At 37.1% G+C, this 12,854-nt stretch overlaps 1 protein-coding gene across 1 annotated transcript in view; it reads right to left on the bottom strand.

Annotated features, from left to right (window-relative positions):
* The window catches only part of PLEKHM3 (pleckstrin homology domain containing M3), an 84,091-nt gene that overhangs the window by 9,600 nt on the left and 61,637 nt on the right, over positions 1-12,854 (bottom strand). Inside the window, exon 7 of the mRNA XM_026707764.2 lies at positions 7,257-7,414. Coding sequence (XP_026563549.2) covers positions 7,257-7,414 — 158 coding nt within the window. The remainder of the gene's footprint in view (positions 1-7,256; positions 7,415-12,854) is intronic.

Below are 12,854 nucleotides of genomic sequence, written 5' to 3'. Positions count from 1 at the left end.
CTTCCTCAAGAAAAAGCATTGTCCAGTTGCCTTTTGAAGAAGCACCTTTGAGATTCTCACATAGAGAAAGTCTGGAGTAGCAGTGAAGGCATCAAGCTAGAAATGAGAGACCAGGAGTTCTAGTTCCACTTTAGACATGAAGCCAGCTGGATGACCTTGGGCTAGTCAGTCTCTGTCAGACCTAGGCAGGGAAAAACCACTTCTGAAAGTTCCAAAAGCTACAGGGACTAGTCCAGGTCAGGAGTCAAAAACTGACTCAAAAGCACAATAAATAAATAGCTTCTCACAAAAAAGGGTCTAATGAGGAAGCATTTTTGCTCTGGCCTGGTGTAGGAAATGAGGACTCCACCCAATCACCTTTCATGATTCCATTTGTTCTCTTATACATCTATCAGTCATGCAGAGGCATGGCTTTATAATGCTCAGTTTACATATTTTAATTCAGCCAAATTGCCAGAGACTTCCTTAGAGCTCCTTTCATTTGCTAATCCAACTTTAGATCCTTGGGTTTTGTCTCATTTTAGGTCCATCTTAAAAGATTTAACCTTTTCACTGATTAAACATTGTTTTCTTTTAATTACAAGAGCCAGCATGGAGATCCCTTCTGTCATATCAGCTATCATTGTTAGCCAGAGGTGACACAGCATATTGTCCAATTCATTCACCACATGCAGCAAAGAGGAAAATTGCTGCAATTTGAAGAAGTCCATTTCAGGATTTCATTGTGTCATGGGTCCTAGTAGCTAATAGAAAAAAGTAACCCAGATGACTCTAGCAACAAAAACTGTCAGGCAGCATAATAGGAAATTTGTCATTTCTAAATGGTTATTTCAGGTGTACTACTTCCAAGGAAGAACATCTCTCTTTTTAATGAGCCCCTACTATACATTTTATATGAAATAAGCATGTGAAGCTGATCCCAATGAGAGAACATAGCCTGGTCATTCTGAAGTTTCAACACTTTAAGCATAAACATGATAGTCTATTACCCCATAACATAAATTAAAATACTGTAGAGGATTCTCTTTTCAACAGCTTTGAGTCTCTTTTTGTTTGCCTGAAACAAAGTATATATTGAATGGCCATGATGTGACTCATTCATTATAACTTGTATTTACTACTACTTCTATTTTTAGAGTAATGATTGAGAGGCCTGGCACTATAAAATTCAAATAAGAAAGAAAAGAATTTGTGAATATTGTCTAACAACATGTTATGAGAGAAAACTTGGATTTGTCTCTCCTTGGGCAGGATGTAAGAAGCCTGCAAGGCACAGCCCACCAACCCCTGCTAATTAAGTGAAATGATTGTGTTTGTTTTAGAGCCATTTGGCCAACAAAAGAATGTGTCATGCTGATTAGCAAGAAAGGGGTATGTAATATATGTGTATTCAAAGCCAGATGAATGCATTATCCAGGTATTTAGCTGTTTGCTCAAGGACTGACACACACACAAAAAGAAGAAGAATGCTGAGCAAACAAGCTGGTGCAAATGAAAATCCCAGCTCTCAGGTTTATCCTGTTCTAAGATTTATCTGTTTCAGGGACAGATAAGCCTTTAAAAATTGCATCTGAAAATGTATCCTCAGAAGACAATGTTTTCTAACAGAAAGTATTCTCTTTGCTAACCTGTCTAAGGTGCTACACTGTGGGAAGAACCTATGCAGACTCACTTCGAAATATCTAGCCATCTGGGAATCATGGGTTTTCATTTTCCTATGGCATCAGTTTCCATCCACAAAAGGAGCTCTGCCTTGGCAAACAAAAAGTTCAAGGCAGCGCCATAAGCAGCAAGATACAGAAACCAAGATAGAAATGCACTCAAATTGCTTGTCTCTCAAGAACAGAAGAAGGATTTCTTATTGGATCATTCACAAGGGCATCTGATTACAAGGGATGCTGTTGCTATTTCATCACTCTTTTTACTGGTTTAAACAAGGTTTAGTGTTGGAACGCCATTGATTTCATTTATGACTACAATCACAAGATGAGCTTGTACAAAGCTAACATAGCATTAATTGTCTCTTACTTTTACCTTCGTTCAAAGGCATAGTTTCAGATTCTAGTATACCCGCTGATCCCCAAATGGTACAAAATTTCAAACGTAAGAAAACGGAAGCATACAAATAAATGTACTGTGTTTCCCCAAAAATAAGACTGGGATTTATTTTCTTTTGATTCCCCCCCGCCAAACGGCTAGGGCTTCTTTTGGGGAGGGGGTGGAATTGAGTGAGAGCAGTCACCTCATGGCTGCTTAGTCCCTTAACTATGGATCAGCTGAGCCAGCAAGGGCCGGGTGTTCTGTCTCTCCGGGTGCCTAGAGATGTTTCCAGCACACTCTTGCCAGCCCTAGCCCTGCCCACGGCACCAGGCAACCTTGAGCCAAGGACCCCTCTCTTCCACAGCTCACCTTGTAGCTATATAGCAGGTGGCGACCACGGTTTGTGCTCTGCCAAATGGAGCCCGTGTGTTGCTCAGGCTGCTGCTACAATGAGGCAGAAAGCCATGTGGCCCGTCGGAATTGGCATTAAAAAAATGTTTAAAAAGTTCAATCAATTCCAACTTCTCGCAAAAGAAAGGCTTGGAGGAAGCAAGAGCACCTGGGTGGTGGTGGGTGGGGCAAGTTTTTCTGCCCACAAAATCCTCATCTTTGACAGCTAATGCTGAAAGGCAGAGAAAGAGCTACCGGGAAGAAGCCAGATGGCCCGGAAGTTGGGAATACCCTTTCTCCCCCAGCCCCACCCCTTCTCACCTGCCACGCCCAAATTGCATTGATAAAAGAGGAGGATGGCTAAGTGAGGGGCAGAAGGCCTTGCCATGCCTGGTGAGGGGGAGAGAAGAGACGGCAAGAGGAGCCCCAATGCGCTCCACGCACCCCAGTAAAAGGCACACGCCCAGTCACTCATTCATCCCCCCTCTCTCCCTCCCTCACCGGATGAGGATTTTGTGGGAAGAAAACCTTGCCCTACCCACCACCACCCAAGTGCTCTTGCTTCCTCCAAGCCTTTTTTTGCCTACCGGTACCTGATTTCCAGCTCTGTCATGTTTTTTGCTGTTGTGTACAGGGAAACAAGTTTGTGGGACAGTTAAAAAAACTTATTATACGAGAAGTTGGAATTGACTGATTGAGCTTTTTTTTATGCCAATTCCAATGGGCCGCATGGCTTTCTGCCTCATCAGAGCAGCAGCCTGAGCAACACTCGAGCTCCAGGCCTGACGGAGCGCAAACCATGGTCACTGCCTGCTCCATAGCCACAGGGTGAGCTGCGGAAGAAAGAGGTCATTGGCTGCAAGGTTGCCTGGTGCCGTGGGCAGGGCCAGGGCTGGCAAGAGTGTGCCAGAAACATCTCCAGGCACCTGGAGATACAGAACTCCCGGCCCTTGCTGGCTCAGCTGATCTGCAGTTAAATAGCAGACCTGAGGTGATGGGGAAGGGAAGGGCTGCCTCCTGTGCTGGATAGTTCTACTCCCTTCACTAAGGCTTATTTTTGAAGCAGGGTATATATTAGTTCCACCCCCCAAATCAGGCTAAGACTTATTTTGGGGGTAGGTTGTATTTTCGGGAAAACATGGTATGTGTGCATATAATGAAAAGTTGGTGGACACTGCAAATATCCCAAAATATTATTACACTAAATAATTGTTGATCTGATACAATTATGGGTTTTTTAAAAAGATTTTCAAGATTTCAGCACCCCGAAATGTTTCATCAGGAATTTCAATACACAAATATTTAAATAATTCAAATATTTTGTGAAAAAATAATTTGACATCATTAGAAACATTTAAAAACTTTAAACTGACTAAAATAAAACTTCTGTCTCAAAGCATGCCATAATGGAACTAACTGATAATCAACTATTTTATCTATGTACCTACTCTTATGCATATGAAATATAAACAGTCCTGTGATTAGGTCAGTTTTTTCAATTTGCTCCATAACTGAATTGTGCAGTGATTTAAAATGATCAAAACAAAAAGAGTAAAAAATGGGGGGATCTCTCTACTCTGAATTTAATTCAGTGTCAGCAAATGTAAAGAAACAAACTTTTTTCTAAAACAAGGAAACTAGGTAAATAAAAGAGTCAATAAGAGAATATTACAACATTGTACACTGATCAAAGAAAGTGGACAATGTTATTTTCTGTCTTCCACAATATTAAACAAAAGGACATCTAGTGAAGTTGACTGATAAAACATTACAGGTGTTCCTTGTTTAATGACCCCACATTCAGCTACTGTTTGAACTTGCAATGACGCTGAATGAGTGGTACTTACAAACAGTCCTTGAATTTTCAGCCAGGCTTAAGATTTGACATTTTTCCTGCTGGGTCAATGGGGAAGCTGGCATGAAGTTGAAAATCCTGGTCACACAAAGTTCTTGCTTAACAACCCATGGCATTCACATAACAATTGCAAGAGGAAGGGCTCCCAGACCTGCAGTCACTAAGCAGCACGAACATGTGATGTTGAACTTTATGACCACATTGCTTAGTGATATAAATTCCAGTCTCAATTACGATCATTAAGTGAGTACTACCTTATCATCCCATAAATTAAGATGGTTAAAATATATGAAACAAATAATAGTAATAGCACTTATATATCACTCCATAGTGCTCTACAGAACTCTCTGGGTGGTTTACAATGTCACCATATTGCCTGCAACAATCTGGATCCTCATTCTACCAACCTGGGAAGGATGGGTCAACTTTGAGCCGGTCAGGATCGAACTCCTGCTGTGGGCACAGTCAGCCTGCAATACTACATTCTAAAACCACTGCAGCATCACAGCTCTTGAAGATGATAGCACATATCTTTTAGGATGATATCACTAATATGATAGTGTCTGTCTGTCTATCTATCTATCTATCTATCTATCTATCTATCTATCTATCTATCTATCTATCTATCTATCACATTTATAGACTACCCACTCAGAATGATCAGGAAGCAATAGCATTTATTTACCTTTGGGTCAATGGGTAGCGTGTTGAGGAACATGAGGAGGAAGGCACAGTTGCTTTCACATCTTACTACTGGAATTTCCCCAAAGAATGCTGAACTAGATGAACCTTTGTCCTGTTGTAATAAGACCATTCCTATGGTCTTCAGACATTTAAATCATAAAATCATAGCACTAGCAATAACCACAGAAATCAAGTCAATTCCTGGTTTGGACAGGAAACTTCATCAACATCCTATAGATGCCTTGTTTTATGCAGGCTGTTTTCAGGCCTTCTTATTCACAGTGAAAGAATGAGAGAAACTGTTTAGCAAGTGCTCTTGTTTGGATGGAGTATTCATATAGGGGCACTATATACCTTATTTAACGTACGTCTAGGTTTTAACACTTGAAAAAAAAAACAGAAAAAAAATCAAGGAACTAACAGAAAGTAGCAATAGATTTACATACCGCTTCACAGTGCGGTATATAAACCCTCTCTAAGCAGTTTTACAGAGTCAGCATATTGCCCTCAACAATCTGGATCCTCATTTTATTGACCTCGAAAGGATGGAAGGCTGAGTCAACCTTAAGCCTGGTGAGATTTGAACTGCCAAATTGCAGTCAGCTGGCAGTCAGCAGTAGTAGTAGCCTGAAGTACTGCATTTTAATCACTATGCCACCATGGCGTAGAACTAAAAGATTTGTGCTCATTAATCTCACTATACCTTGGCTTGGGCTACCCGTATTCCAGTTATGCAGACAACCATTCTTTGATTAGCGCCACACATTTAATTAAAAAACAAGGGGCTTCAGGGTACAGGGCATATGGGAGGGAAGCATTTTAAAAATAATTTTATGGGGGTTTCATGGTTTAGAGATGAATAATTGAACTTATTTTGCACTAACATATGCCACTGAAAATTTGATGATGGTTTAAAATGATTAAAGGTCACCTCTCTGTAAGACTCTGGGCAGCTTACAACACTCAGTTATAGAATTAAAACAATTAAGAAGATAATTACAAAACACAGCAGACTAAAAAGCAATCAGAACAATCAGAAAATAGGATACAAACACCTTAACAGCCAGGCTCCTTAACTAAGGAAAGAGGGCACTATATAGGTAATCCTCAATTTACAACCATTTACTTAGTGATTGTTCCAAGTTACAACATTAAAAAAGTGACCTATGACCATTTTTTCCACATTTACGACTATTGCAGCATCCCCATAATCACATGATCAAAATTTGGATGCTTGGCATGTATTTATGATGAGTGCAGTGCCCTAGGGTCATGGAGCTACCTTTTGTGACCTTCTGTCAAGCAGAGGCAATGGGGAAGCCAGATTCACTTAACAACTATGTTACAATGATTCACTTAACAAGTGTGGCAGGAACACACTCATAACATGGGCAAAATTCACTTAACTGTGTTGCTTAACAATGGAAATTTTGAGCTCATTTATGGTCATTAAGTCAAGGATTATCCAGGGGAAGGGTTGAGGAAAGGTCCTTCCAGATAGCAGGGCCTGCAACAGAGAAAGCATGCTTTTTGGCCCCATAAGATGAAAGTGTTTTAACTGCGGGAACCTCAAAATCACCCATTCTGCTGGAACCTACTAGATAGGCAGAAACATTTTATGAGAGGCTGGACCCTATGTCACAAAGGGCTTTATAGGTAATAAACAGCACCTGGTTTACAGCTGGAAACTAACTGGTAATCAATACAGCTCATGTCATAGTGATAACGTGGGCATATGAAGAAGTGCCTATTGCTCAAGTGCTTCTTAGTGCCATCAGACAAAGAGCAGTTATAATCTTGCAGCTGCCCTAAAGCTGTACCAACTTTACAACAAATCCAGGGAACTACAACCTGCACAATACCTGTACAAGTTATCCTATCTCCTACTTTAGAAAGAATGGGCCTTCTCCATGGCATTTTTCAATTTCCTTCTCTCTGGAATCATGAACCATAGATATAGCCAGTCTACACATTTACAGAGACAATACTCCTGTGCTTTCTGATGAAGTTGAAACCTTAGAACATGCTTTTTTAAAGGTTTTACGAGGAATCACTTTTCCAGTTAATCCAGCTCTTGCCCTGCTATTACTTATATAAGTGTTTTCAGTGCCCAAATCACCATTTTCCGCTATATTCATATCCAAAAGTAGGTTATTCACACACTATTGATTTTTTAGGTAGCCAATAGCATGAGCGTGGTTCTTCCACAGTTCAGTTATTCTGTTGTATTTTTCTATGGACCTCTAGTAATAATATGTCATATAACTAAAAAATCATAAATTCTAACCTGCTTGTAGAACTGTCCTCAAAGGGATACAGAATTTCACCATTATTACAGATCTCACAGATGAATCCTTTTTGACTACAAAGGCTGCAGCTGTAAACATGGGAGGTAGCAAATTTTATTACTTTCCCAAGGAAAGGGGCCAGCTTCCCTTCGATAACCTGGAAGACAACAAGACAAATATAATAAAATATTGATAAACCATAAAAAGGAATGACAAGATATCAATTTTGTTTACACTGAGTCATTCTCACTGAAGTCTCTTTCCATGTTTTTCTACTGTTGCAGATGTTACACTAGATGAGAATACTTAAGATAGAGACTGCAAAAGTAAATGAACACGCACTGAAAACAAGATCCAGTAAGGGTGAATCATTTTAAGGCAGACATTTCAAGATTTGGGAAGCAATGAAGCATACTAGCAAAGAAATGAAGAGCCTTGCCATTGAGTTGATACATGTACATATTATTCTACTAAAGCTGGAGGATACATAGCATTTTTCCCAGTGTGCTGTGAAATTGACAGAATTCTAAGTTTCAGTGTGTCTACCAACATTTTTAGTATTACTTTGCTGTAATATATATCATAGTTTCGTATTAGTATATAAAAGTAGATACCGTCTGCCCACCAAGCACAATTCAAAATAATTGGTATCTTTCCCTTCCTGAAACATGTCATGGTTTCAGACAGAAGATGCTTCACTAAAAAAAAAATCCATGAAATGCACTCAGCATGTGTAAAGCTATACCTAATGGATAGTTAAGCGTGACTGATCTATACACCTACCAAATATTTGGAATAGCACATTTTTTATTAGAAGCAATATGCTTTCATGACTGATATTTCAGGTGTCCCGTATCCAGAGATAATTTTGAATGTATTTGGGAAATATGCATTCCACTGGAATGGTTACCTCACTTATACTCAATATATTTCTGTAAGCGATAGTTGAAGCCACTGCACAGATGTGGAATGGAAAAATGTAGGCAGCACAGGAAGTCCTGGGAACTGCTTGGATTACTGTCCCCAAATGGGAATGCTAAAAAATACAGCCACAGGAAGCAGAAAAATTATTGCTAGCTGTGCAGTTTGACATCTGTTTGGGATATAGGAAAATGGTAATGTTATAGGAAGATCCCCTCATGCTGCACAGTAAACAATGCATAAAGGTCACCATCTAAAATTGAGATTCGAGGCCAACACAACTGTTATAACAGAATGTCTCAGCCAGTACCATAAGCAACTTTTCTTGAGGAAAAAAAACACTCTTCCTTATTTAATTTTACTCCTGTGGTTCAAAAGTCCAAATAAGATCTAGGGAAGTGATATTTAACAAAAATAAGGAAACAGAATAAACAGTGGGCTATTATTAATGAATGGGCAAACAAACACGACTGAAATGAGGAAACCTGAACTATGAACCAAGAATAGATTCTGTATGTCCAGCACCAAGCATTCAGGCTTTATTTTACTATATTACAGTATGAGGAAATTTTTAATGATCAGACATAACTGTAATCTTATTTTTTAAAAACTATGAGGCAGCACTGTACAGTAATATCACTTGAGAAGATTTTGACAAAACGTTTGACTTGGTAATCTTGTTGGGATCTAGATGGGGTTTGAATAAAATAGGTGTCCTACATATAGCACATCCAGTTGCTTCTAACTGGGTTAAAAAGACAATAAATACCATATTTCAACAGCAAAATATGGAAAATCTGAAAGAAATGGTAAAGAGACTCCATAATGGCCATATGTTAATGAGGCATCCTGTTGGTTATCATAGTACCATAATACTATAAATTATTTCAATACACCAGATTATCATAAACATTCCTTTTTGCATGAATGGAATATGAAAGCTTTGCAAGGTCTATGTTAGTTTGATGAGAAAAATTAGTAGCAAGAGGAAACTCAAATAGCAGTAAAGAGTACCTCTATAAGAGAAGGCTAAATTGTCAAGTAGCCTAGGAAAAGTTTGACCAATGGAGACAGTGAATTTATTGCAGATTGCAAAAAGACTATTGCCACTAGTAAGGGTTGGTTATGTGAATAAAAGATAAATGGCCTCTTGGCCTTACAATTACAAGGTAACCACATTGTACAAACCATGCTCCTGATTCCGTCTTTTTTATAAAGTTGTATAATAGGTATTACATCCCACAGCTAAAAAGTAGTTGGAAGGTACAAATTAAAAAAAAAAGCTGAAGGAAGGTAGTTACCCAAATTAGATTTAACAATCAGAAAAGATGTTTTGAGCCTGGAACATAGAAAGCACTACTGCAGACAAGAGATTCATGTTAGTTATTTTGTATAAAGCAGTAAATTACTTCCTGGATATATTTTACATAGAAAGGAAAATAGAATTATATGAAAAAAAACATATATGTATGCATGTGCTGCTTTAAAAAATAACTCAAGGTGACAAACATACATAATACTTCTTCCTCCTGCTTTTTCTCTAATTTCCTAAATTCTTGCTACATTAGAGTTTCAAATAAATTCTAAGTTCTAGAGGCTGTAATAAACAGGGACCTCAGGCTTGTATTTCTTATGATATATTCTGCATGTACATTAAATAAATATCATTATACACTCTTGCCTAATTCTGAACAATTCAGTTTCTCCATATTCATTTCTAATTGTTGCTTTCTGGTCATTGTACAATTTCTTCAAAAGACAGATGAGGTGGCTCATCCATTTTTTAAAAAGAACTATTCACAATTTGTTCTGGTTTACATCGTCAAAAGCCTTAGTATAATCAATAAAGCAAAAAGTGACATCTTCTTTGATCTGCCTTGTGTTTCTCATTATCCATGGATGTTAGCAATGGGCTCTCGGGTGTCCTTAGCTCTTCAGAATCCAGCACATATATCTGCTAGTTCTCATACCATGAACAAAACAATTACAAAACAGTGAGCACTATTTTATTAGAATGTGCAATAGTTTTTCCATAGTCTGAGCATTTGTAGAAATGCCCTTTTTAGTACAGGTACTAGAATATAAATACATCTTTTACAACCCTTTGCTCTTTGCTGAGCTTTTCTTTCTTTCTTCTTTTTTTTAAAAAATAAACTTTATTAATTTTACAATTAAAATAGACAAACAACACGTACATAATTGTGAGACAGAAAAGGGAAACAAGAAAGAAAAGTAGAAAGAAAAATCAGAAAACAATTAAAAACAGTTCCATCCTTGACAGTTTGTAGGACCTTATTTTCAACTTTATTTTATGCCCTCTGTACAATTAATCCTTGTGCGAATATATATATAGTCACTACTACAATTATAACATATCTTCTTTTGCCCTTTATTGTTTAATCGATCTTTGATCTATCCATTCGTACCAGCAGTTCCAGCTGTTGTTAATACATTGATGTGTCTTTCCCTTTTAATACCAAAGTTAATTTGTCCATCTCTGCACAACTTGATATTTTTTGAATAATCATTTCCTCCGATAGGATATGAGGTTGTTTCCAACATTGTGCAAAGGCCAGTCTGGCCGCTGTCAAAATATGTACTATTGTATACTTCACTTTTTGGGGGAATTGTTTATTAAAGATCCCTAATAGAAAGAGTTCTGGTTTGAATTCGATCTGTTCTATTGACATTTCCTCCAACCATTTTCTAATTTTCTGCCAATATTTTTGAGCCTCTGTACAAGACCACCACATATGGAAGAATGTTGCCTCCTTTTTTTGCATTTCCAGCAATTTGGACTCATGTTGGGGTGCATCTTCGCTAATCTCGAGGGGGGAAGGTGCCATCTGTAAAACATTTTATAGGCATTTTCCTTGTAGGCTGTTGATTTTGTGATTTTATTATTTCTACTCCAGACCTTCTCCCATTCTATTAAGGTGATACTACGTCTACTCCAGGCTATCATATTCCCTTTGACAATTTCTTCCTCTAATTCTGCCTCTAGTAAATAATTATAAAATTTTGTTATATTTTTTTATCTGTGCCTAATAGAATTTTATCTAGTTGCTGAAGTTTATTATTGATTCCAAATTCTTTCTTATCCTGTTTGTATCTACTCTGAACTTGAAGATATGCCCATCTATCAATTTGTACTCCTTGGTCCTGAAGATCTTGCCACAATCTCAAATTTCCTTGCGCATCCAATAAATCCTTGTATTTAATCATCTTAGTAATGTCCAGATTATTTGGGTGGATCATCGCTTCCATTATTGAAATCCAGATTGGTATCTTTAAATAATGTTTTTTCCTTATTTTCTTCCAATTAGTCAATAGTGCATCTCTAATTAGATGTCTGTGAAAGTATTTCTGGGTGGTTTTCCCAATGTCCCATTAAAAAAGCATGCCACCCCCTCTGTAAGTCGTGGCCTTCTAAAACTAATATTCTCTTGTTTCTTAAGTTCACCCATTCCTTCAACCATACTAAGGAAGCCACACTATAGTACAACTCCCAGTTTGGAAGAGCCATCCCTCCCCTGCTCTTCATATCTTGCTCTTCATTTCTTTCTTTCTTTCTTTCTTTCTTTCTTTCTTTCTTTCTTTCTTTCTTTCTTTCTTTCTTTCTTTCTTTCTTTCTTTCTTTCCCTCCCTCCCTCCCTCCCTCCCTCCCTTCCTTCCTTCCTGCTAATGCATTTATTAATATTATTTTGATTATACATCCATATTGTGTGTGAACAGAGTTGGTTCCGGGCATCATTCATATTAATCAAAATCACATTAACAGTATTAGTACATTTATCCAATTTAAGTCATTAGGTTTTTCAAATATATACAAGCAAAAAATGCCTAACACCTCATCTTTATCTTTATCTTCATCTTTCTTATTCAATCTAAACATTTTTCTATTATATTATATATAAACAAATTTAACTGGGTTTCATTCCATATTGATCCAATTCACACTAACACATCTCTTTTTAGTGAAGAAACTTGATTCCACGTTTGCACATTTACATACAAAAATGACCATAATTACACATTCATCTTTCATATTTAACTTCATATATTACCAATACTTTACATATTTTCTATTATTATATTTTTTCCAAAAACTTTTCTCCTATTTGAATCATAAATAACTCTCATATCTTCATAATCATTATACTTTTATCTGTTAGATTTGCAATTTCATTGCATATTCTTATTTCATCATTCCAGTAATTCTAGGTTCATTCAAACATTTCAAAAGATTTCCTCCCCCCCCATTAATTTGAGTATGCCACCCCTATAGCTTATATATTCTTTAATTACCTTCCCTTTAAATCGCAATAAACATTTAACTTTTATTACCTATAGAATTAGTAATAATCATCTCCTAACAACTACATAACATATATACCTTTTAGGTTAGATTCCGCATGGTACTTTCCCTCTTCAATTCCATAAAATTATTTAAAACTTTGATAAGAACAAATAATTTATTCAATTAATTCTAGACACTGATAATAATCTCATTACAACAATCCTCGTGATTCATTTCAATTATATTGTATGTGTTCATTAAATGCATTTAATAAACTTATCATAATTTCCTTTTTTCATCTTTATTTCATTTATCTCTGTATATAGTTTAAAAGGAAAAATAGAGCATTCCAATAGCAAAAGAAATATCAGTTCCC

Source organism: Pseudonaja textilis, chromosome 1, assembly GCF_049901715.1.
Source record: "Pseudonaja textilis isolate UNSWEBS1 chromosome 1, rPseTex1.2, whole genome shotgun sequence".
Lineage (NCBI taxonomy): Eukaryota > Metazoa > Chordata > Lepidosauria > Squamata > Elapidae > Pseudonaja > Pseudonaja textilis.
This window is presented reverse-complemented; position numbering and strand designations above follow the sequence as displayed.